The sequence below is a fragment of the Felis catus genome, chromosome A1 (genome assembly GCF_018350175.1).
Source record: "Felis catus isolate Fca126 chromosome A1, F.catus_Fca126_mat1.0, whole genome shotgun sequence".
In the NCBI taxonomy this organism is placed as follows: Eukaryota; Metazoa; Chordata; class Mammalia; order Carnivora; family Felidae; genus Felis; species Felis catus.
In genome coordinates this window covers 91,222,027-91,248,169 of record NC_058368.1, presented here as the reverse complement: position 1 = coordinate 91,248,169, position 26,143 = coordinate 91,222,027, and the positions used below count along the sequence as shown (strand labels likewise).

At 41.3% G+C, this 26,143-nt stretch overlaps 1 protein-coding gene across 7 annotated transcripts in view; it reads left to right on the top strand.

The window, feature by feature from the left end:
* ZFP2 (ZFP2 zinc finger protein) overlaps positions 1–26,143 on the top strand; it is a 26,281-nt gene extending 138 nt beyond the window's left edge. Inside the window, exons 1-8 of one of the 7 annotated variants that reach the window (XM_045057503.1) lie at positions 4–142; positions 2,672–2,768; positions 10,847–10,979; positions 11,235–11,327; positions 13,860–14,018; positions 20,793–22,260; positions 22,541–22,615; positions 25,967–26,143. In XM_045057503.1, the coding sequence (XP_044913438.1) occupies positions 20,870–22,260; positions 22,541–22,595 (1,446 nt within the window). In that variant the 5' untranslated portion in view covers positions 4–142; positions 2,672–2,768; positions 10,847–10,979; ... (1 more) ...; positions 13,860–14,018; positions 20,793–20,869 and the 3' untranslated portion in view covers positions 22,596–22,615; positions 25,967–26,143. Of the gene's footprint in view, positions 1–3; positions 143–2,671; positions 2,769–10,846; positions 10,980–11,231; positions 11,328–13,859; positions 14,019–20,792; positions 22,261–22,540; positions 23,039–25,476; positions 25,924–25,966 lie in introns of those variants that run through there. The other 6 variants (XM_045057511.1, XM_045057518.1, XM_045057495.1 and 3 more) reach the window with 6 other exon arrangements.

Sequence of the window (26,143 nt, the reverse complement as noted above, 5' to 3'; positions counted from 1 at the left end):
GATCGGGCTGGCGCCAGGCGGAGACCCAAGCAGCAGGCAGCCGGGACGGCCTGGCGAGGCCCCTGAGGGGCGGGGCCGGAGGTGGATGGGCCCGGGGCCGCGCTCTCTCCGTCCCTGCGCGGCGCCGGGCCGCTTGCTCCAGGTGCGCCCTCTCTCGTCCCGGGAGCCCGGCCGGGTGGGAATACCTAGAGCTGAGGGCCGCCACCTGTCAGGAGCGGCGAGGGCGGGGGACCTGGTGCGGCCCCCCCGAGGGGCCAGTGAGGGGCCGAAGGCTCTGGGAGTCGTTCGCACGCTGGGTTCCTCCCTGCCGGCTTTCTCCGGGCCCCGCTTTAGAAGTCTCGGGGGGATGCTGCACCCGGTGCGCTGTCTGGGGGCTCCGGCACCTGCCCTTTGTGTAGACCTCATCTCGCGGACGCGCCCTCTATGGTTCCCGATTCCGAGCGCTGCTGGCGTGGGCTCCCCTTGACCCATCTCCTCTAGGAATGGGGGGGGGGGGTGGGGGTGGGCAACCCCGTGCAGATTTCTATTTCAGGAAGTCCTTTTCTTTCCTTTTTTAAAGCAATTTTTTCTCCTCCTCCCCCATCCCCCAAAAAGAAAAAGTTCACTATAGGAAAACTAGAAAATTCAGAGGAGCATAAAGGAAAAAATTACCTGAAAACTGCATTTTGGCGTGTATATATATATGAACATTGAAATGCTTTGTTTTTACACAAAGATGTGGACTTCAGTATCCTTTTCTCCATTTACTGTTAATGAGTTTTGTGGGGCCTTGGGTGGCTCAGGTCATGATCTCCCGGTTCTTGAGTTCGATACCAATGTCGGGCTCTGTGCTGACAGCTCAGAGCCTGGAGCGTGCTTCAGATTCTGTGTCTCCCCCTCTCTCTGCTCCTCCGCTGTTCACACTCTGCCTGTCTGTCTGTCTGTCTGTCTGTCTGTCTCTCTCTCTCTCTCTCTCTCTCTCAAAAATAAACAAACATTAAAAAGGAGTTTTGAAATACATTTGGAAAGGGTTTGAAGTGCACGAATGTTAAGCTTCGCGATTTTTTTACAAATGTTTTTATCTGTGTAAGTACCACTTGAGCCAAGTGGATAAAAAACTTTACAAAACATTTTTTGAAAACATCTAGTTATACTAATGTTTAAAAACAATTCTCATTTTATTTATTTTTTTTTTCAACGTGTATTTATTTTTGGGACAGAGAGAGACAGAGCATGAACAGGGGAGGGGCAGAGAGAGAGAGGGAGACACAGAATCGGAAACAGGCTCCAGGCTCTGAGCCATCAGCCCAGAGCCCGACGCGGGGCTCGAACTCACGGACCGCGAGATCGTGACCTGGCTGAAGTCGGACGCTTAACCGACTGTGCCACCCAGGCGCCCCAACAATTCTCATTTTAAAGGGTGTGAGAAAAAGTATGTTTGTGCCCTATTCACTCCTTCCTTTAAGCCTCTGTAGTCTTTCTCAGCTTTTTTTTTTTTTTTTTTTTTTTTTTGTCTTCCTCATCTGTTATAAACAATATAGGCCATCCCTGTCTCATTCTTTAAATCTCTTCACATGAAATTTCTGGGTCATACTGTAAGGCTTTTGATCCCACATCTTATTCTCTCCAGAAACGTAGCAGTTTGTAAACATTTGCAGTGTGTACCTGATGGACCCACATCAAGTCTGGGTGTTCCTATACTCTAACTTTCTGAGAAGGTTGTTTAAATTTGCATTATGAACACTAATGAATATTTTTATGCAATCTGAGTTTTGTTTTTAAATTTTGTATGATACAGTGTTTTCTAACTAGGCAGAAATGTTACATTTTCATATGGTTAGACATGAAAACCATCCCTTCAAGTCTGTGTCAAGTCTGTGTTTGGACATCATCTATCCCATTATGATCACAAAAAGTTCATCTGTACTTCTAGTACTGTAGCTTCATTTTATGTGCAAACTTTTATTTTCCAAATGGTAAGCCCTTGTTCTAAGTCCTAGTTCATCCTTTTCTCACTGATATGAAATGTCACTTTTTCATATCCTGAATTCTTATGTGTAAAATTTTTTCTGAACCGTTTGTGTTGGAAGGGTTTTAATTTGTTCTACTGACCCTTTTCTCGGCTAGACTATGATCTGTGAGAGAGAAAATTTATCTGGTTTACTTACAACTGTATTTGTAATGGTATCTCTCCGCTAGGAATGGTACCTGGTAACGCAGTTGGTGGTCAACAATATATCTGGTAAATGACTCAGCCTGTTCCATAACACTGTGCTAATTACTGTAGCTTTATAGATATCTGGTGGATAGGTCCTCCCTCATCATTCTTCCAAGTGTTTCCTGGCTGTTGTTAAACAACACAATTAATTTTTTAAAAAAACCTCTTTTCCATAATGATCTTTAAAATACAATTACTTGGTATAACTTGGTTGGAAATATGTGAAGTTTATAAATTAATTTCAAAGAAGTGACAACTTAAGGACACTGTGACATCCTATCCAGGAATGTGGTATGTCTCTCTATTCATCCTTCTTTATGAATCTAAATAGCTTAGTAAAATAAATTTCATAAATAAAAACTCCAGTTTTTCTTAAGTCAATACCACACATATCTTATTTGGTTTCTCTGTAGGTATTTTATTTTTTGTTGTTGCAGGAGCCTCATTTCTCATGGTTTCTTTTCCTTCCCTCAGCTCCGTCTCCTTTGGATCCTGCCCATCCCCTAGGAAGGGTCCCACAGGAAGGAAAGAGAAGGCAATGGCTGCTCGGCCTCTGCCACTGGGAACTCAGGTAAGCTCCTTCTCTCTGAAACCTCTCCCTTACTCCCTACTACTTATTCCCATACTGTACCTGGGCTTCACGGCAGAGGACAGGGCTACAGAAATCTCTAAATCTGAAAATTTCCCACATATCCCCCATTAGTGTCCCTCAGCTGGAAGCCCTCATTCAGCTGGAAGCCCTGGACTGCTGGGCTTTTGGTGGCGCTCAAGGGTCACAAAAGGAACGAAAATCATATGAAAATTGGTCTGGGTACTTACAGGGTTTACGGACTCTCAGGGAACGTAAAAGAAGTCACTTCTCTACAAGATACAGTCATGATGACCGTACGTGAATAGGATAATAAGAACAAGTATGGCTAGGTACCAAGACTGTATGTGTCCCAAGACCTGGAGGAGGACATCAGTGTGGCAACCGGGAGAAGTAAGGTTGGATAGGGATAATTGGAGAAGATTTTCTGTGATGGAGTTAAAGTGTCCCAAGATTAAATCCTGACTCTACCATTAATAGTTGCATTGTCTTGGATAAGTAACCTGACTTCCCTGAAGTTCCTAATGAGGATGATGGAAATAACCACACTAACTGATCCTTTGCTACATACTTGACATTCTTAAGCATTTCACCTGGTTCATTTCGTTTAATAATATGTACTTCCTGCGTCTGTTGAAACATGAAAGAATGTTAAGTAGAAAGTGCCCAGCGTAGTTACTGGAATGTTAAAGGTACTCTCTGTAAGGCATTCCTAGCATTATTCCAGCTTGGTGGAGCAAATGTGGCAGTGACTGGTGGTGAGAAGGAATCAGATACAAAGTTTGGGGTCAAATGCCAGGAAGGAGGAAGGAGTTTGTGTGTATGCTAGGCATGGGGGTAGAAGAGGAGGAATTTTTTTTTTTCAATATATGAAGTTTATTGTCAAATTGGTTTCCATACAACACCCAGTGCTCATCCCCAAAGGTGCCCTCCTCAATACCCATCACCCACCCTCCCCTCCCTCCCACCCCCCATCAACCCTCAGTTTGTTCTCAGTTTTTAAGAGTTTCTTATGCTTTGGCTCAAAGAGGAGGAATTTTGATAAGAGAGTTGGCATGTTCCTAGCTTTCTTAGGAAGAAGCAGTGTCCCAATAGCTAAAAGAAATCATGCAGGGGCACCTGGGTGGCTCAGTCGATTGAGTGTCTGACTTCAGCTCAGGTCATGATCTCACAGTTCATGAGTTCAAGCCCTGCTTTGGGCTCTGTGCTGACAGCGCAGAGCCTGGAGCCTGCTTCAGATTCTGTGTCTCTCTCTCTCTCTCTCTGCCCCTCCCCTGCTCGTGCTCTGTCTCTCTCTCTCTCTCTCTCTCTCTCTCAAAAAGAAACAAACATAGAAAGAAAGAAAGAAAGAAAGAAAGAAAGAAAGAAAGAAAGAAAAAGAAAGAAATCATGCATGAAAGAGTAGTGAGAAGCCCAGTGTTTTTTGTTTTTTGGGTTTTTTTGTGGGTTTTTTTGCCCTGCGAGATTGCTTGCAAATGGAACCTGCTAGTTTTTACTAGAACCTGGAGGTGTTGCTCCTCTGGAAAAGGAATAAGATATTAGGGGTACTTGGTCCAGGAGACCCTAAGTTTTGTTTTTGTTTTTGTTTTTTTTTCTTTTTAAGGTTAGGCTTGTGTAACCTTGTCTCCTCCAGTCCCACGGGACTTGTGTTTTGTCTGTTCGTAAGATCAGATATGTCGCTTATTTATCAAAGGAACCAGTTCAAAGAAGGCTTCATGAAGACAATTATTAGCTGTTGTGATTTCTGTTTCTGTTACTACTTTCTCTCCTTTGTATTGTCAAGCTCCATTATAAAAGGCTTCATAACGCACCAAAATATAGGCAGGAGAAAGACGGAATTTCTGGAAAAGAAGGTTTAAAGGGGGAATGTTCAGAAGATTTTGGTTGATGAAGGTTGTGATTTGGTTGTCAGTAGCCTTGATTCTATTTAGTTAAAACAGTGTTAAGTTTTAAAATCAGCTTTTTTCCCAGGTATAATTTATATAAAATAACCCATTTTAAGCATATAATTCATTGAGTTTTGACAAACTTGGGCACCAACATAATCACTGCCCCAAAAAGCTAGACAACATTTTCATCACCTCAGAAAGTGGTGTCACCACCATCCAGTCTACATCCCCTATGCCAGGCAATCACTGGTTTGATTTCTGAATATTTCAGTAGGTGTTTCCTAGAAACAAGCTCTTGTTTTATGTAACCAAAATACAAGTACTGAATGAGGAGATTTACATGGATATAGTGCTATTAGCTAATCTGCTAACCTTACACATATTTTGCCACAAATGTCCTTTGTCTGGTCCAGAACCAATCTAGATTACAACTGGGATTCAGCTGCTACATCTCCTTAGCCTCCCTTATCCTGGAACAGCTCCTCAGTCTTTGTCTTGGATGACCATGACACTTGGAGTTGGGACGCATCAGTGCGTCTTTCCCCTATTGGCCAGAGATGTGACTGTGAATCGCACAAATATGACTCATATTTGCCCTTAAATTTTATCTTCTTGGGGCACCTGGGTGGCTCAGTCGGTTAAGCGTCCTACTCTTGGTTTTGGCCCAGGCCATGACCTCACGGTTTGTGGTTCAAGCCCCGCACTGGGCTCTGTGCTGACAGTACACAGCCTGCTGGCAATTCTCTCTCTCCCTCTCTCTCTGCCCCTCCCCTACTTGTGCGTGCATGCTCTCTCTCTCAAAATAAACTTAAAAATAAATTTAATCTTCTTTTTCTGAATATAAATACTAGGCATGTAGTTGTAAAAAAAATTCTTAAGGCTATAATATATAATTACAGGTCTCAAGCCCTCAAAACTAAGCATTCTTCTGGCCTTTTAAATACCTATTTACATCCTTTGTCCAGTTTTATACTGGGTGGTTTATGTATAAAAGAAGCCTCTTATGTAATGTGGATACTAATCCTTTGCCATAAATCACCAATATTATTTATTCCCTGTCATTTTTCTTTTATATCTGTTTATAACATCTTCTGCCAGAAATCAGTTTTGGAAGTTTTATGCAGTTAACTTTCCTTTTCCTTTGTTTGGCTTTGGAATCAGGCTCTGAAAGGCTTTCTGTATCCTAAGATTATATAAATATTCTTCTACATTTCCTATTAGTTTTATCATGTTAAATTTACATCCTTGGGCTATATGGAATTTATTGTATATAATGAGAGATTGTAGTCCAACTTCATTTAAATTTTTTTTTTTTAATGTTTTATTTATTTTTGAGAGAGAGAGAGAATGAGAGCACAAGCAGGGAAGGGGCGGAGAGAGAGGGGGACACAGAATCTGAAGCAGGCTCCAGGCTCTGAGCTGTCAGCGCAGAGTCTGAGGTGGAGCTTGAACTCAAGAGCTGTGAGGTCATGACCTGAGCTAAAGTCAGACACTTAACTGACCGAGCCACCCAGGTGCTCCTAGTCCAACTTCATTTAAAGATGTGGTGAAGCACTTCATCATCCATTCGCTAAATGGATTGAGTACCTGCCTACCACATGTTATGTGGTTACGCTCCGAAGAGAGCAGTGAATGAGTCAGGATGGGTCCCTTTCTCCTAGATCCTGTCTGGGCACAGCAATGAAGAAGAAATAATCACTGAGGACACTGTTAAGTGCTGTGGTGGCCACCCAGCAGGGCGGCATGGTGGAGTGTGATGTCAGTTTTAGCTAGGCAGAGCCGGAGTGGCACCTCTGAGGAGCTGGCACTCAAACTGATGTAATCTACTCAATAATGTACTTATTCTCCATAGATTTGAAATCCTACCTTTAATGTATATTCTATTTATACATATGTTATAAAAAGTATATGTATGTGTCTGTATACACACACAAGTTTTTCTGGACTCTGTTCTATCGCTCTCTGTTATAGTACCACACTATTTTATTTGTTTAGAATTTATTTTGTTGAAGCAAATCCCCCCCCCCTTGATTTTCTTTTAAAAATTCTGGTTATTGGACTATTCATTTGCATTTACCTTTATAGTTGAAATTTATTATCACCAAGTTCCAACAGTAACTGTTAAAAAATATGCAATTCTGATTTGAATTCCACTAAATCTATATCAATTTGAGGAAGACTGCCATCTTTTACAATGTTTATTCTTCCTACTGAATAAAAATACTACCCTTCATTTTATTCAGACCCTTCATTGTGGCTTTTGTTAAGGTTGATCACAAGGATCTTACATACTCCTATTAAGTATATTTGTTGCTATTGTGATTGAGATTTAACCATGATTGTGGTTTTTTTTTTAAGTTGGATTGCTAAGAATTATATCTGAAAACATTTCGTAGCTGTTGTGACTCAAACTTCACTATCGTACTTTCTTTATAAATTATACTTTCATCATTAAAATGTCCCTATTCATTCCATTTGATTCTTAACGTTTTCAAAGAATAACAATATCAAAAAGCCTGTGTTTTTAGGTTTAAGAAAGCTTTTTCATGAATGAGATAAATCCATGAATCTGCTTATTTCAAACACCATGAGTTACCCTGTGCTTTTAACGTGCTGGGGAAGAAAAAGACCCATATGGAGTGGAAAGGAGAAAGAGAAAAGCATCTGAAGGGATTAGCAGCAAATATATTTTATGGATGACAGAGATTAACAACAAATATATTTTATGAACAATATCATTAAGTTTCACTTTGGCCTTTTAAAATGCTCTTTTGTACTTATCTAAATCAGTTTTCATGAGTCCTTTTATAGTTCAGGGATCCAGAGTGTTTTGTAGTAAAGACAAGCTCTGTGGCAACTTGGGAGCTCTGCTCTTCAGGTGACAAGAATACAGGGAAGTGGGGAAGACCGGTGTATAGCCCATAGGTGTCTGAATCTGAGCTTCTAATTTTGTCCAATATATTCAGCTAACAAGACAATTTATTGAAAAAAAAGTGGATTAATTTTTGGAAAGAGAATGTCCTATTTCTGATGTTACCTTCTTTTACAAAGAAGGGGCTTATGTTTTGTTTCCACATATATTCTACCTTATCTGCTATTTATATGTTCTCTTCCTTGTTTCTTCTTTTTTTTCTCCTTTCTTTTTATTTGCATTTGCTGTATCTTGTCTCTATCCCCCTACATAATTATTTTTTAACTTTGTGTTTTAGGTCTATCTCTTATATGTGCTAGATTTGAAACCAACTTGAGAGTTTTTGTCTTTTTAAAAAAATTTTTTTTAAGTTTATTTATTTATTTTGAGAGGCAGAAGGACAAGAGAGCATGAGCTGGACAGGGGCAGAGAGAGAGAATTCCAAGCAGTCTCTGTGCTGACACATTACAGAGCCTGATGTAGGGCTCGAACCCACGAATCATGAGATCATGACCTGAGCCAAAACCAAGAATCAGATACTTAACCAGCTGAGCCACCCAGGTACCCCAAGAGTTTTTGTCTTTTTAATAGAGAAAGTCAATTCGTTTACATATGTTGTTATACAAGTATCAGGTCTTTTTCTGATTAATTATCTAGGTGTATTATGCTTTCTTGTGTCCTTTTTTTTTATAACATTTATTTATCTTTGAGAGAGAGAGAGAAAAAAAAGTGTGAGTGGGGGAGGGGCAGAGAGAGACACACTCAGAAGCTGAAGCAGGCTCCAGGCTCTGAGCTGCCAGTACAGAGCCTCATGTGGGGCTTGAACTCATGAACTGTGAGGTCATGACCTGAAGTCGGACGCTTAACTGACTGAGCCACCCAGGCACCTCTCTTGTGTCCTTTCTTCACATTTGTTAAACTGATGATTTTTCTTGGTTGGTTTTTTTCCTTTCATAAAATGGAAGTATTGTCGTGTAATTAGATCCTACTAGTAGCTATCTTTATATTTCTTGACAATATTTGTGAGTGGTTTTTAACATTTTTTTAATGTTGATATATTCATTAAATAATTAGGAGAAAATGAGGAGGTAGAAAGCAAATGAACTCTGCCTCTGTTTTGACACTTTTTCTGGAGATTCACAGCCAGCAGGATGTAAAACACACAAATTTTTTGGACGTCGGTTCCGTCCCATCTGCGGTCTCTGGGCCTTTTATGCCCTCTGCCCACTTACACAGCACAGCACCTCGTCGACTGTTTTATTGCCATTATCTAGTCCCTACTTCTTTCCATACCGTCTTCTTTCATCTTTTTCAGAGAAGTTTGAAGTAATTTCATGTAGCTGCTTCTTATTCCTGATCTTACATTTAGCGCTTCATCCACTGTAAGTTGACTTCTGCCTTCACCACTCTGTGGAAATTAGCTAATTTTCCAACCAGCAGCTCTCTTTTCAGTCATCATTCTGTTTGACCCACCCCTTCCTCCCTGAAACTCTCTCTCCTCCTACCTGAGTCTCCTTCCCTCTCAATCCCTCCTCCCACGCCCCCTTCCCCCACTCTCTCTGATGGGGGTTGGTTGCAAGGGTTCTTTTCTTGGCTGCCTTCTCTTCTCACAACACAAGGAGTTAGATGTAGATGGCCTTTGGTTTGAGCCCCAGCTGTGTGATCTTGGAGATGTGATTTAACCATTTTCATCCTCAGATTTCTCATCATAAAATGGTGGCTTTAGTGCTATCAGTCTAACAGGCTGTCATATGGATTAAATGAGGTGAGGTGTCAGACACACTTGTTAGTGCAAAACTCAGGATGTTAGTGCTGCCTTCCTGCATTAGTCAGAACCCAGAGGATATACATAGATACAGAAAGAAGTTATAAGGAATTGGCCCAGGCGATTAGGGTGGCTAGAGTCCCCACAGTCTGCCCTCTGCAATCTGGAGGCCTAGGAAAGTCAAGGTGTATGTAGTCCTACTACAAACCCAGAGGCCTGAGGTCCAGGGGACTGATGCTCTAAGTCCTGGTCCAAGTCTGAGGGCTCAAGAGCTATGAAGGCCAGAGGAGGAGGCTGTGTCAGCTCGAGCAGAGCCAGCAAATTTGTCCTCTCTTAGCCTTTTTGTTCTATTTGGGCCCTCAGTGAATTGGATGATGCCCTCCCACATTGCTGAGGGCTGATCTTTACTCAGTCTACTGATTCACTGGGAGCGCCCTCACAGAAACACATGGAAATAATGCTTTACTAGCTATCTGGGCATACCTTAGCCCAGTCAAGTTGATACATAAAAGTAACCATCATGTGAACTCATTCAACAGATACTGAATGCCTATCCCGTTTTGCTTCCTAGTCTAAGGGCTAGGGAACTAGGCTGAAATGGGCTTATAAATTTGAAATGCCATTTCCAAGTCAAGCTGGGTGTTTTATTGTTCCTCTCAACCATGTTCTAGATGTACCCTATTTGTACACGTTTTCCCTCCATTAACTGGGATTCCCGCCTATATTGTAAAGCCTGAAATTCCATGTGCTGCCTTGACAACTTTGAGCCTCATGGGGGCTCCAGAGACCTAGCTATGAGTTCCCTTGGTCTCCTTGCCCCAACCCAGCAGGAAAAGCACCCTACTCAGCTAGCTCTCCCCTCGGCCTGACCAGGTGCACTCCTCCCTCCCAGTGAAACCTAATGGGTTTCACCTCCCTACCAGCCCATGCAACTGTTGAAACAAGCCAACTGCATCTTCCCACGGTTACCAAGGGTCACCTCACCCTCTTGTCGCTACACAGCCTGTCTCCCACAGCCCCTGCTGGTTCACAAGTGCAGCCCCTGCGTGGCCCTGAATGGTGGGTATTTCCTCCTTCCCCAGGCTATGAGTTACTGATAAATTGCTGTCAGTCTTTTCCATCCAGTGCTGGGTGTCATGTGTTCACTCATCTTGTGCTATTTAAGGAGCAGGATCCCTCCTTCACTAGTGGGGTAAATGGGAGGCAATCAGAACACCACCTACTTTTCTCCAGTGGTAATCTAGAGCAGCCTTCTGTATGTTTCCTGGTTATTCCCTAATACCTCCTCTTCCTGTCCTTAAATGCCAAAGCATTTTCTATATTATACTTATCTCTGATTATTTCATGATAATGCACATTTTTACTTAGTTTCTTTTGGCAGATAATACATTTTTCTCACACAGATCTCTTTATCCTGTCCCTTCTAATGCTGCTTGTTTTTGCACTTCCCTCAGGGGGATTTTATTGGCATAATCCTTTGAGCATGAATTTATAGTTTCAGGAGTCAGTGACATTCAAGGATGTGTCTGCAGATTTCACTTGGGAGGAGTGGCTTCGTCTAGATTCTGCTCAGGGGAATCTGTATGAGAAAGTGATGCTGGAGAACTACAGGGACTTGGTTTCACTGGGTAAGGACCTCTTCTCGGAACTCAAAACCTCCCTGCTGACAGCCTTCCCCACCTCCTGACACCTTGTACAACCAATGAAATTCAGGAATCTGCACTTGTAGTCCTGCTGTTATAGGTCACTGTTTTAGGGTGTTCTCTTTGGATGTGGGCTGGAAAATGGAGCCGTCAGAAGGCCTGAGGGGGAAGGGACAAGGACAGGTGCTGGGAATGGTTTACTCCATTCAGAACCCAAATTTAGTGTCTCCTCCCAAGCAGGGCATCGGCTTTCCAAACCAAATGTGAGTTCTCAGCTGGAACTGGAGGAACTGAGCCAGGTGACAAAAGAACTTCCAGCGTGCCTCTCTCCAGGTGAGTATCAGGTGGCGGGAACTGGCTGCCTGAGTGTGTCCCCTCAGAAGAAATCACAGTGGAGCTCCCTGGGTCTCTAGGAGAGGCTGCACCACCAGCATGTATTCTCTCAAATGCCTCCACCTTACTCATGTTGCTCATCCTCTTGCAAAAGTCCTTACCAGGGAGGGAGGGAATCCTGGATGAGGATTTAAATGAGTTATTATATTCGTAGCACTTATTAATTGCCTTGAACATCAGCAAATGTTAGCAATTATTATTTCCTCTTCTGTCTTCATCTGTACTCCGAGTCCCTTACTGGCTGTCTCTATATTCTCTTCCCTCTGTTTCCTCAGTCTTTCAGCCATACCCTGTATCCATAGCTTTCTTTTCCCTCATTCATTTAAAACTTTGTCAGCCTTTCTAAAGGAAACTAACGTTGAGTTGCATACTTGTATACGTGTTTATAGTCTTCATTTAAAAACAAGTGAAGAGGGGCACCTGGGTGGCGCAGTCGGTTAAGCGTCCGACTTCAGCCAGGTCACGATCTTGCAGTCCGTGAGTTCGAGCCCCGCAACAGGCTCTGGGCTGATGGCTCAGAGCCTGGAGCCTGTTTCTGATTCTGTGTCTCCCTCTCTCTCTGCCCCTCCCCCGTTCATGCTCTCTCTCTGTCCCAAAAAAAATAAATAAACGTTGAAAAAAAAATTAAAAAAACAAAAAACAAAAAACAAATGAAGATGACTTTAGCCTTGTTATTTTCACTAGTAACCTTACATCTTACATATTCCCTTTCTTGTTCCTAAATTTTTAATCTGCATCCGGATCTTTCTCCTCTAAGCATTTAATGCATTTAGTCTTTGTTATCTGGTTTCTAATCCCCATTACAACTGAGATTTCTCTGTTAGATGTTATCACTTTTTCTGAAAAAAACACATTTTACACCCTTTTATTCTCTACTCAATATGAAAGCATTTACCACTTCTTCTTAATATATTTTTTAAATTAAAGAGATAGACACATGTTTTTTGATCTCTGGATAGTGTATGGCTATCAAGTATAAAGCAATAAAAAATCAGTAAAGTAACATATTGATAGGAAAAATAGAATCTTCTGAACATTGCTGCTGGTTTCCAGTTGGCTTTCTGTTCTTTAGAACAGGATTTTAAAGAATCACTGGTTCAAAAGATGTATTTTGTAGGGCTCATGCTACATACTGCACAATTTTGGATATTTTATGATCCCTTAAGGTAGCTTTAAGTGCCTTTACTATATAGATTTCTGTGGATTTGATTACTATTGCTATTTTTATTTGTTCTTATGTAAATGACCTATTTATTCAACAAATATTTTGTGAGCACTAGGCCCTGGCCCTAGCACTGTGGTTATAGCAACAAACAAGACAGGTGGTTTCCCCATGGAGCTTATTAGTCTAGTGGGAGGACAAAAAATTAGTAAGGAAATAAAGTAGGGAGGGAGAAGGGACAGGAAAGGAAGGAGGAATGAAGGGAATGAATGACTTAGAGTCCCAGTGCCATGTGGAAAAAGCAAGCAGCATAGGGGAACTAGATCAGGTAACAGAAGCTGTGTTTTATTTATTTATTTATTTATTTATTTATTTATTTATTTATTTATTGGTGGGTTTTTTTTAGGTTTTTTTTTTTAATGTTTGTTTATTTTTGACAGAGAGAGAGAGAGAGAGAGAGAGAGAGAGAGCATGAGTGAGGGAGGGGCAGAGAGAGAGGGAGACCCAGAATCCGAAGCAGGCTCCAGGCTCTGAGCTGTCAGCACAGAGCCCAACACGGGGCTTGAACTCACAGACCGCGAGATCAGGACCTGAGCCGAAGTCGGATGCTCAACCGACTGAGCCACCCAGGCTCCCCAGTACTTATTTACTTAATGTTTATTTTTTTGAGAGAGAGAGAGACAGAGTGGGGAGGGGCAGAGAGAGAGGGCAGACACAGGATCTGAAGCAGGCTCCAGGCTCTGAGCTGTCAGCACAGAGCCCGACTCGGGGCTCTAACTTATGAACCTTGAGATCATGACCTGAGCCTAATTCAGACACTTAACCGACTGAGCCACCTGGAGCCCCACAGAGGCTCTGTTTTAGAGGGAGTGATCAGAGAGGGTGGATATTGAACACCAGTGAGGGGGACAGAAAAGAGTAGTCAGAGGAGGAGGAGAGAACTTATGGAGAGCCACGGGAAGAGAGAAGCAGCAGGAGTGTGCAGGTGCGCTCTAAGAACTGGAGGGTGCTGTGGGCCTTCGCCATAAGGACGCTGAGGACGTGGCCTTGGGGAAGAGCACTTGTAGTGCAGAGGGAACTATGCTGTGGGTAGATAAGTAAAGATGTTTCAGACTGTCATTTCAACAGAGTTAACTTTAGAGGAAAAGGAAGAAAGGGCAAGAGCTGAAAGAAGTCAGAGGTCAAGTGCCTCTGGTTTGTTCACCAGCGAAGAGACTACTGTGTATTTACAGGAGCAGAGGGGAGAAACTGAAGACCCAGAAAAGTGGAGCAAGAGAATGATAACCAGAAAACTGGTGTGCAAACGCCAGGTCTGCTTTTTTCCAGGTTTTCTTCGATGTTACTGCCAGATTAAGTGACCATTTAGTCTTCTTATCCTGTCCAAAATCAAGACAAGAAAGCGTCGAGGACGGGGTGCTGTATTCGGCTCTTGCCCAGCCACCATGACTCACTCCTCATAACCCTATGGGGTAAGTACTGTCAGCCCCTCTCCAAGTGCAAGAGATGGGCTCAGAGGGGGAATGACATGCCAGAAGTTGAACACAGGATTCTTATTTTGTTTTGTTTTTTTTTGCCTTCGGGTTTAATACTAATTCTAAAAAAAAAAAAAAAAAAAAAATCATAACTTTCTTTCCTTGCCTTGCTGTCCCTTCTTATTTCCAAGTATCTAGCAAAAATTGAACTTCTACATCCTGGCCCAACTTTCCTTTTAAATTTTTTTTTTTTTTTTTGCATTTTATTTATTTTTGAGAGAGAGACAGAATGCAAGTTGGGGAGAGGCAGAGAGAGGGAGAGAGGGAGACACAGAATCCGAAGCAGGCTCCAGGCTCTGAGCTGTCAGCACAGGGCCCGACATGGGGCTCGAACCCATGAACCATGAGATCATGACCTGAGCCGAAGTCAGATGCTTAACCGACTGAGCCACCCAGGCACCTCCCAACTTTCCTTCTAGATGATCGTTTTCCTTTTTTGTACTAAGGTTTTCATCTATACAGTTGGTACTTCATCATTAGATTTTGCCTCTTAGAAAAGCTGAGTAGAAAATGTAAAGACAGAAATGCTGTTCCTAAAGACAGCATTATTGCTAGTAAACTTGTTAATGTTGAAATAGATGGGAATTATTAGTAATATGGAAAGCAGTGGATTTTTAGCCTCTAATCAGTGGTCATTAGACTTAACTCCATTGGTGATCAGTTTTGAAGGAAACAAATAAGAACATGTGTGAAGTATTAGAAATCTATCATCAAAGATTATGCCTATAAAATAAGAAACTGGGATTCTGTAATATTTTAAGATCTCCAGGAAGCTACCCTTTACTACCCCTAAACATAGAAACTTATTATTTGTGTTTTATACACGACTTTGTATCATTCTCAGAAATGTGCCGTGTGCGCGCATACGTCTGCGTGTGTAAACACATGTACACATACACACAGAATTTATATACTGTTACAGAATCCGCATTTACCTTCATGTTTAGTACAAATGCATTATCTGTGACTCCGTTAGTAGGAAAACTAATCTAAAAGACCATAATAAGTGTAGGAATATCTATAGTTCATTGATCCTCATACGGGGCAGGCCCACCCCTGCCTCAGGACCTCTGCACTGGTGGTTCCTTCTGTGTGGGATGCTCTTCCTGCAATAGTCCTGTGGCTCCCTCCTTAGCCCCTAAAGTCTTGGCTTCAGTGTCCCCTTTTCATTGTGGCCTTTCCTGAAAACTCTATACAAAATTGTAAACCTTTCCCCTCACTCATCAAGTTCCCTGTTTCCATTTTATTGCTTTTCTTTTTTCCATAACGTATGCCAATAAACTCCTAAGTATTTTACTTATTTACTATATTGACTGTCCTTCTTCCTCTCACGAAAACATAAGTTTCCTAAGGGCACAAATATGTTTTGTTCATTATTATATCCTTAGCACCCTAATCAGCACTTGGCTCAATAAATATTTCTTGTAGGACTGATTAATCATGTTCAGAGGATCAATCTGGCTGCTATATGCGAATGCACTGCAGAGTAGGAAGTCCAGTCAGGTGAAAAGCCAAATAGTCTGGTTGAGTGGAAGGAGTAGCTTAACTACTACACAGGGGATAGAAGATAAAAAGAAATCAACTTGCCCTAGGAAGAGCGAGACCTGCTGCCCAAGTGCTATACCCACCCCAATTCTCTGCAGGCTCTTGGCCTCTGCTGTGGCCACTGTCAGCCTTAAAGACTGAAGGATCTATATTCTCCCAAACCCTTTGGTCCTAGGGACTCCTGTTCATGTCCTGATGAGTACCAAAATTATATAAATCCTGTAACTAGACATTCTAAGATCATAAGAGAGTATGAGCTATCACTTGAAAGCCCTGTTTAGGAAAAAAAGGAAAGGAAGAGAGAGCTGTATATTGTTTCACAGGAAATAATAATGGTAATGATAACAGCTAACAATCAAAGAACTCTTATCCTGGCCAGCCATATCGCTGTGCACATTACAGGACCCTTATTTAATGAGGTAGCAAAATAGCAAGCATCTGAAACCTCATCCAATCTTGGAAGAGCTGCAATGGGTTTGTTTGTTTGTTTTTTTTAGTTTATTCATTTCTTTTAGAGATAGAGAGAATTCCAAACAGACTCCACACTGTTAGCACAGAGCCCGATGTGTGGCTTGAACTCACAAACTGAGATCATGACCAGAGCTGAAGTCAAGAGTCGCTCGCTCAACCGACTGAGACACCCAGGTGCCCTGGAAAAGCGACAGTTTTTGATCCTTAATGCTCCAGTCCCAACCCCTCAACGTTTCACTAATTCTGAGTAAAGCTACCCTAACAATTTTGTTTCCAGGGAGACAGTTGTGAGATCTGGGAAAAATAAAAAGTTCCTCCCAAGTTGCCTAATGTATTGGTCACACTTTGGGAACAATATTAAATAGTAATCATCCTTTCCTTGATGGTGTTGTTAGTATGAATTGTAGTAGGTTTTTTTTTTTGTTTTTTTTTTTTTTAATGTTTATTTTTGAGAGACAGAGACACAGCATGAGCCGAGGAGGAGCAGAGAGAGAGGGAGACACAGAATCCGAAGCAGGCTCCAGGCTCTGAGCTGTCAGCATAGAGCCTGATGTGGGGCTTGAACTCAAGAGCCGTGAGATCATGACCTGACCTGAAGTTGGATGCCTAACCAACTGAACCACCCAGGCGCCCCTGAATTGTAGTGTTTTATGTGTATGCTTGGGTACATTACTTATAATTTTGGTTTTGAATCGGGATTGGATGTTGGACATTATCAATTACTTTTGAAGCATCCATCAGGTTGGTCACATGTCCTTTTTCCCATGACCTATTAATATATTAACAGATTCCTAATAGTGAACATTCTGGAACTCCTTGGATAAATCCTTTGTTCAAACTGAATATTTAAGTAGTATTTCAGAAATGGTTTAGGAGTACTGTAATTACTACATCTTTCATATTTAAGAATGTTTTGGTTTTCTCTACACATGTATAGAGTACTAGCCATGTGGAATTCTTGAGTCACATCAGTCTTTCCTCAGTCCCTTGTAAACATGGCTTCACTGTCTTCTGGCATCCTATGTTCTTGGAGAGAACTCTTAGGCCAGTTATTTATCTATTTGTTATTTTAAAATATTTATTTATTTTTGAGAGAGAGCACAAGTGGGGGAAGGGCAAAAAGGCGGGGAGACACAGAATCCGAACGAAGCAGGCTCTAGGCTCTGAGCTCTCAGTGCAGAGCCTGATACAGGGCTCGAACTCATGAACTGTTAGATCATGACCTGAGCGGAAGCTTGACACTTAACCAACTGAGCCACCCAAGCTCCCCTCTTAAGCCAGTTTTTAAAAAATTGTTGGTAGTCCATTTTTTTTCTACAGCAAATCTCCAGAATTAACTTTAGATCTCCAAACCCCATGAAAAAATACTGAATCTTACTGTTAAGTTTTCTGCAGTACATAATGGTGTTTCAACTTAAAATTATTATTTTCCAAAACCGCAAATATTTTGTTGTTCTCATTTGTTTTTAGAAATGTCATACAGAACATGTAAAATGCATGTACTATTTAGCAAAAACCTACATATGCTTCTAATCCCTTTGTAAATGTTAACTAATTTTTGTTCTTACATCCACACTATGCAATAGGTGCTATTTAACTGATGAGGAAACAGGAGCACAGATAGGTTAAAAATAACCTGCACATGGTCACACAGCTAATGGAGCCAGGTAGTCTGGCTCCAAAGTTGTCTTAACCATTATGCCATGTTGCTTCTCTCTATAGTTCATAACAATAAAGATGAATGAATAATAAGGAAAGCAAACACCCAGACACTAGAACCCAGATTTGTAACATTGCTAGTATCTTAGGAATGCTTTGTGTGAACCTCTCCATTTATATCCTCCTACCTCCACCCAGAACATAACTACTGTTCTCACTTTGGTGATAATTCCCTTTCCTTGCTTTTCTTTACAGTACTGCCATCAATAAAGGAATCTCTAAATGATACAGTTTAGTCTGTTTTTCACATTTACTTAATTGGACTCTTACTATATATGTGTATAGATAAATTATTCATTCAATCTTTTTGTTATATGTACATATCTTATTGTTAATGTTCACTGTCGTAGTTGGGGCTGCTATAACAGAATACCATAGACTTGGTGTCTTAAACACCAAGTGTTTCTCATAGTTCCTAGAGGCTGGGAGTCTGAGATCAAGGGGCCAGTGTGATTGGGTTTCCAGTGAGGGCCCTCCTCCTGGCTCATGGACAGCTGCCTTCTCACTGCATCCTCCTGTGATAGAGAGCAGAGATAGAGGAGGCAGGCTCTGTTGTGTGTGTCACTTTTTTTTTTTTTTTTTAATTTTCTTTTTAACATTTATTCATTTTTTGAGAGACAGAGTGAGACACAGAGTGTGAGCAGGGGAGGGGCAGAGAGAGAGAAACACAGAATCTGAAACAGGTTCCAGGCTATGAGCTGTCAGCACTGAGCCCGATGTGGGGCCTGAACTCACAAACTGTGAGATCATGACCTGAGCTGAAGTTGGATGCTTAGCCGACTGAGCCACCCAGGCGCCCCGTGTGTGTCACTTCTTATAAGGGCTTTCCCCTCATGACTTAATGACTTCCAAAGGCCCTCTTAGTATTATCTCACTGGGGATTAGGCTTCAACACATGAATTCTGAGGAGACACAAACATGAAATCCTTAACATTCCCTGATTTCTACTGTTATATGTGTTTGACAGTTTAGTTATTCTGTTGTTGGTGGGCATTTGGGTTGTTTCCATTTTTGCTATTGTGTACAATGTTACCTTAAAACTTACGAATTGTGATATACCTTTGCAAGGTAGATTAAGTGTATGTACCTACTAGTGGGTTTGCTAAATCATAGTCTTTGTACCTGTTCTAAGTTACTAGGTAGTGCTAAACTTTTTCAAACATCTGAACCAAACTGCATTCCCACCAGTGGCATGTGAAAGTTCCCATTACAGCACATTGCTAAAATCTGAAGATATCAGTCTGTATTTTTTCATTTTGTTACTCAGGTGTATGTGGTAATCATATCTCACTGGCATTTAATCAGCCTTCCCCTGGTTACTGTTGAGATTGGGTATCTTTGCTAGTTTACTCACCATTATGGTTTCCTTTTCTTAAGTGCCTATTCAAGTCTCTTCCCCATTTTTGTGGCAGGCTTAGTGTTATGTTTTATAAATCTAGGTCCTAGTACTGTATGGGCCAGGTGTTGCAAAGATCTCCTCCCAGTATGTCACTGTTTTTCCTGTTTTCTTTCTTTTGATGCCTTTGAACCTCTACATAGTTTCCAAATTTGGTATGTTTTCTGTATCATTTATCTTTGAGGGCAGTTCTGTCTGGAGTTTGTATTTGTCTAAAAGTGTGAATGGATCCTCCTTTGCCCTTTATGTTGTTTATTGGGTAGCACTTTGTTCTCAAAGAGCTTTAGTTGGACAGCTGGATAGGATAGGATAGTGAAGTGGGGTAGGAGGCAGTTCATGTGTTGCCTGTTGGTATTTCACACTCAGATAAGTCCTTTCTGGGGTTACTTGGTGGTGTGTGTGTTTTAGAAGTAGAGCCTGTGTGGCTTTCCACTTTTTTTCTTTTTTGTGTGTGTAAGCAGGTGAGGTTATAAGGAGGAGGTCCAGTTAGTGCATACCTCAGGCTTCATAGTAAATTCTCCTGCCCACAGGCCTTTGGTTTGTTGATTCAGTATTGATCTTGGTTCTGGTAATTTTGGTCAAGCTGACAACTGATTCTCAGTTTGTAGTTTCCTGTCCTCTGCTCTCATTGTCCCAGGCCATTTTGTCTAGGATAAGAAGTGGGTTCTGAGAAAATAAAGTCTTAGTGGCCACAAGGTCCTTCCTTTTAGCCTGATCTCAAGCAGCTCAACAGATCCTACTTTGCCTTTCCCTGACACCAGTTCACATCTTTAAGGAATGGATATTTAGGAAAGGGTAGAGCCCTTTCAGCCCCTCTTACCTAAAGAGAATGAGAAACTTATAGCCTGTTGAAAGTTGGTGGGAGTGGGGGATAACCCTTACGTTGTGTCATTCTCCCTTTAATTTCAAGTAGGTTGTGGTATTTTATGTTCCAAACAAGCATATTCCCTAAGGGTAGTTTATGTGCATTATCTTACTTAATCCTCATCATATTATTTTTATTTTTTATCTGTGAAAACTGAAACCCAGAGAATCAAATAACTAGTTAAAATGGTAAGTTAATAGCTAGGCTTTAAACCCAAGTATGTCTGACTCCAGAGCCAATAATCTTTTGCTGTGTCACACTGTGATGTTATACAAAGATTTAGCGTCAGAACTAGAAACAGCATTTCAGGAGAGAAGAAACTGCTGGTGGAAATACCAGGTACAATGTGGCAGGGCTTTCTGATCTGCTTCCCGCACCCCCCCCCCCCCCAATCCCAGCTTGTCTGTATACTTCCCTTCATTGCATCTTCATTATTCAGCCTTGTCCAGTGGTCAGTGATTTCAGTGTCCATCCCTGCTGTATACATAGGCTCACTCTTTTCTGTGCTTACCACCTCCTCTCGTTCTCCTGTTATTTATGGACTGGTTCACTGTTCCTTCCCTATGTTTTTCTTCCCAGTTGTAGGGACATCTTTGAAAGCTCTCACATGTGCCCTATAGTTATTCACAGTTTCATTCTCTTATTCCCACCTTATACAGTTTTTAGTTTCCCAGCACAGAAACCAATGTGCATTTGAATTTTTTATTTTTTTCAGATTGGAAGACAAGACTTGAAACCAAAGAGTCAACTATAAAGCCTAATACTACTGAAGATATAGCTTATGGGGTAATAATGGAAAGGGAAGGTCTCTGGCATTCTTCTTTAGGGGAAACCTGGGAACCTGATAATTGGTTAGATGGGCAACAGAAAAACCAGGATAGACCTCTGGGGCAAGTGTCAGTTACTCATGAAGAAACCCTCACTGAGAGGAGGACATGTGGAGGTAATGAATTTGCAAGATGTTCTAGTCAGGGGTCAATCCTTGATATAAAACAAAGTATCCCTGTGGGAAAGAGGCCCCATAATCAGAATCCACATAAAGAAGACACTAAACAGAATTCTGAATTAATTAAAACTCAAAGTATGTTTGTTGGAAAGAAAATCTATGAATGTAATGAATGTAGGAAAACCTTCAGCCAGAGCTCATCTCTTCTTAAGCACCAGAGGATTCATACTGGGGAAAAACCCTATAAGTGTAATGTATGTGGGAAGCACTTCATTGAACGCTCCTCCCTTACTGTACATCAAAGAATTCATACTGGAGAGAAACCCTATAAATGTAATGAATGTGGGAAAACCTTCAGTCAGAGCATGAACCTTACTGTTCATCAGCGAACTCATACTGGAGAGAAACCCTATCAGTGTAAAGAGTGTGGAAAAGCTTTCCGTAAAAATTCATCCCTTATTCAACATGAAAGGATTCATACTGGAGAGAAACCCTACAAATGTAGTGAATGTGGGAAAGCTTTTACCCAAAGCATGAATCTTACAGTGCATCAAAGAACTCATACAGGAGAAAAACCCTATGAATGCAATGAATGTGGAAAAGCCTTCAGTCAGAGCATGCATCTTATTGTACATCAGAGAAGTCATACTGGAGAAAAACCCTATGAGTGTAGTGAATGTGGGAAAGCCTTTAGTAAAAGCTCAACTCTTACCCTGCATCAACGAAATCACACTGGAGAAAAACCCTACAAATGTAACAAATGTGGGAAATCCTTTAGCCAAAGCACATACCTTATAGAACACCAGAGACTTCATTCTGGAGTAAAACCTTTTGAATGTAATCAGTGTGGGAAAGCTTTCAGTAAGAATTCATCTCTTACTCAACATCGGAGAATTCATACTGGAGAGAAGCCTTATGAATGTATGGTATGTGGAAAACATTTCACTGGGAGATCTTCCCTTACTGTACATCAGGTTATTCATACTGGAGAGAAACCTTATGAATGCAATGAATGTGGAAAGGCCTTCAGCCAGAGTGCATACCTTATTGAACATCAAAGAATCCATACTGGTGAGAAACCCTATGAATGTGATCAGTGTGGGAAAGCCTTCATTAAGAATTCATCCCTAATTGTGCATCAGAGAACTCATACAGGAGAGAAACCCTATCAGTGTAATGAATGTGGAAAAGCCTTCAGTCGGAGTACAAACCTTACACGACATCAGAGAACTCATACGTGAGTTAAGTTTTCACTGGACCCTTCACTAGGATTAACTGTTCAGTGATAATAGTCATGTAACATAGAAACCTCATAAATGTAATGACTGTAGGAATCTTTCAGTTGAAGTATAAATTACTATATCAGATAATACAGACCACTGCAGGAAAAATCATATAAAATAGAAAAATCTTAATTCAGAAAGTAAAACTTCCTCCTATACATCAGAAGGTTTAAATAGCTCATGTTCTAAACGAGGATTTGTGTTGAAGATAAGTTCTATTGTGTCATACTGCAGATCTCTTTTGGACATCAGAGACTTCACACTGGAGAGAAAATGTGAGAGTGCTTAACTGGACAGCTCAAAGACCTGGTATGTAGTCCTCATCTGCCACTAACTTGGACAAGTCACCTACTTTCACCAGGTCATGGTGTCCTTATTTGGTAAATGAGGGATTTTGAATTTAGAAGGTCTCCAGAATCCTGATTAGTTCTAAAATGCTATAAATATAACCAATATTGGGAAATCCTTGACCTTTTACCATGTTATATATGTTATCTAGATGCTCCTAATCTGCAATCTGGTTTCCCTGGATGTTTTGAGTCAAAAGTCTCTACCTCTACCAAATGCTATTATTATCCCTCCATTTCCCCACCCCCACTCCCCACTGTTATTTTCTCCCTAAAACATAGGTTGATTGCTACTGGGTGATGAAATAACTGTACAGATCTTAATGCCATAGCATGCTATTTTGAGTTCTCAATTAAGTCATTAAACTACTGTTAAATAAGCTAATTACAAAACAGTGTAACTTAAATATAGTCTCTAAGTACATAGGATTCAAATACATATCTTTGTATCATAGTCTATCAAATTGGAAAGGAAAGGATGCTAAACACTAATAGACATGAAAATTTGACATAGTAATGAAATCTTTACAACTCAAAACATATTCAGAACAGTCATAGGTTTTATAGATCTACAGTGATGACAGCAGTTAGGACAATTTCATTTATTTCATACACAATAAGTGCTAGATATGTGATAGACATGATCAGAAAATCAGACTGGGGAAGGTATGTTCTTTGCTTTTCAAGGGCTAAACTAAGAAATTGGCAGTGGAGGAGAGGAAAGGAAGAATTCAAGCAATAAGGAGGCAGAATCTGGATAATGTGGTAATTGATGGAATGTAGGAACTTGAATTTATTTGGGTGGATGTAGTGCCATAATTAAGAACACATAAAGTTGACTGATTCTGTGGGTCAGTGATAAGTTCAGTCTGGGGGATTTTAAACAATCTGTAGGTATCCAAGTGAAGATCCTGACAGACTAAAATAACTAGCAGGGTGGTGATGAAGGATACTCTGAGCATACAGTCATCAAACAGGGTAAGTGGAGGAAGTAGAACCAGTAGGAGCTAAGAGGAAACAACAGCCAAAAGAAAAATGAAAAACAGAAGGAAAAATTAGAAGATGGTGGCACAGAAGTAAAAGAATTTTGTGTAGGGTAAGAATAGTTAATATTTTCAAATGCTTTGGGGGGTTAAAGTAAGATAAAAATAGAAAACGACCTTTGGCTTTGGTTATTGATAACCTGTTAAATATTAGTAGGCTGGAGAGTGAAAGGGACTTAGTATCTTGACTGAGAAAGACATTTAGAAAGATAACTAGAGGGAGATTGGGTTGAGAGAGTATATCTATCAGAAGAGCTTTTTGGCTACAAATACTAGAAAGCCCAGTTAACAATCTTTACAAGCAAACAGGGATTTTTTTTCCTCACATAACAAATCTGGAAGTAGGCTGGCATTGTTTCAAAGACAAAATTAATTCAATGCCTTGAGTTTCATGGCTTTTCCATCAGGGTTATATGATGGCTGTTCTGCTTCAAGTAAAACATCTGCATTCAAGGCAGGAAGAAAGGGTATGGGAAGCACCAGCAACATCTGTGCCTTTTGTCAGGTTTTCCCAGAAGCCCCTCAGCAGACTTCGGCTTACATTTCATTGACCACAGCTGTGTTATATGGAGGCCAGTCGCAAAGGAGGCTGAGAAAATACTCTTCCAGCCTCCAAAGTGGAGGTAGGCAAAGAAAAGGAGATTGGAGAAAAGTGTTGATTTAGCCAATGAACAGTCTGCCAAGAGTGGGTTTACATGATCACTGAAAAGAAGAGGTATGGGAGAGTCAAAGGTGCAGAAAGGAGGGGATGGGCAGCTCAAAGTGGGAAAACAAGATTGGGGCAGAGGTAGAAGCTATAGAAATGTTTTTCAACCTTTTTCAAAAGGAAGGAAACGTTTCACTGGGAGAGGTGGGAATCAAGAAATGATGGGTGCAGAAGATGTTTGTGGGTGACAATGGAGGAGGTTCACTATGGATGCTGAATCCTTGGGCAGTTCAGTCTCTTTGGGCTATGTGACCTCTACAGTCTAACTCTTAGAACAAAGACAAAGGGGGACTGCAACACTAACCTGTATCCTCTGAAACTCAGATCTTTAATATTTGTCCCTTACACATAGTTTCCTCCTTTTCCCTTCACTTATTTCTTTTTCTAAAGGAGGCAGAGAAGAGATGAGTAGAAAATAGATGAAAATGATAAAGACAGCAGCAAAACAAAGGGTCAGAAGGAGGCACGGGACAAGGGGGAGAGGAAAAATGAAGTGTATTGAAACCTAAGATGGATGCACTAGTTCAAAACGTGGTAAAATGTTAACTTTTAGAGGAAGCAGCTGGAGAAATGGGTCAGCCAAATGGAGGTCTCGCTACTTTTTCAGGAGTTTTGGAAGTCTTAGGCCCTCAGTCATGCTGGGCAGCCAGTAAGGAGGACAGCCTTTGGTCCTCTCCTCTATCATCAGGGGCAGGACTCCCGGTTCCACTTACTGGGCATGAGAGCTTGGGCAAGACACTTAACATCTCCATGCTTCACTTATTTGCTAGTAGTGCAAACTCCATAGCTTTGGATTACATTAGATACTGATGTAAAGTGCCCAACATATTGAGAACATAGTTCTCAATAAATCTATTATTATCATCCTCATATACCTGAAAACAAAATAACATTCAGACTCCTTAGCATGGCATCGAGAAAATTATCTTAGAATCACTAGACTCAAAACAAATGCCTTGTAGAAAGGTTATATAACTGTGGGAGGCTGTCCCTCCCTGGGTCGGTTGTAACAGCCTCCTAACTAGTTTCCCTGTATTTGCGTTCTAGCCTCACCACAGTCTCTTCTCCCTACAGCTGACCAGAGATTCTTTCAAAATGTGCTCAGCCACATCACTCTTGTACAGACTCCTTCAGTGGCTTCCCATCACACATAGAACAAATCCAAAGGTCTTGGATGGACTTCAAGGTCTCTAGTACCCTTCAAACTACCTCTCCAACTCTCCCTTGTTCACTCTACGCCCTCTCCAGTCCCGTTAGCCTTGCAAAGCCTCAGGCCCACCAAGCACACTTCTGTCTCTGGACATCGCTGTCCCCTCCCCCTTGGACGGCTCTTCCCCAGATAGTCACATGGTTTCCTCTCTCGCGGTATTCACATCTCTGCTCAAATGTTACTTCCTCAAAGAGAATTTCCCAAGACACTACTTAAAATAATCCCAGTCCCCGTCCCACTGTCACAGGTTCACTGCGTCGTCACTACCTAGTAAGTATTTTTCTATGTTTTATTGACTACTTCCTCTCGACTCCAACCTGCGTTAAGTGCAGGCTTTCGCTGCTCTTTCCCCAGCCCCTAGAACAGTGCCTGACGCACAAGTGCTCCAGAAGTGTCAAGAGGATGGAACCTTCCATAAAGCCCCAAACAAGATCCTGTGGTGTCACACAAGTCACTGACACTGCTTCCTAAGAGGTGGCCGACAGTTTCCCAAATGACAAACCCCAGGTCACATTTTTGGCGCCGTTTAAT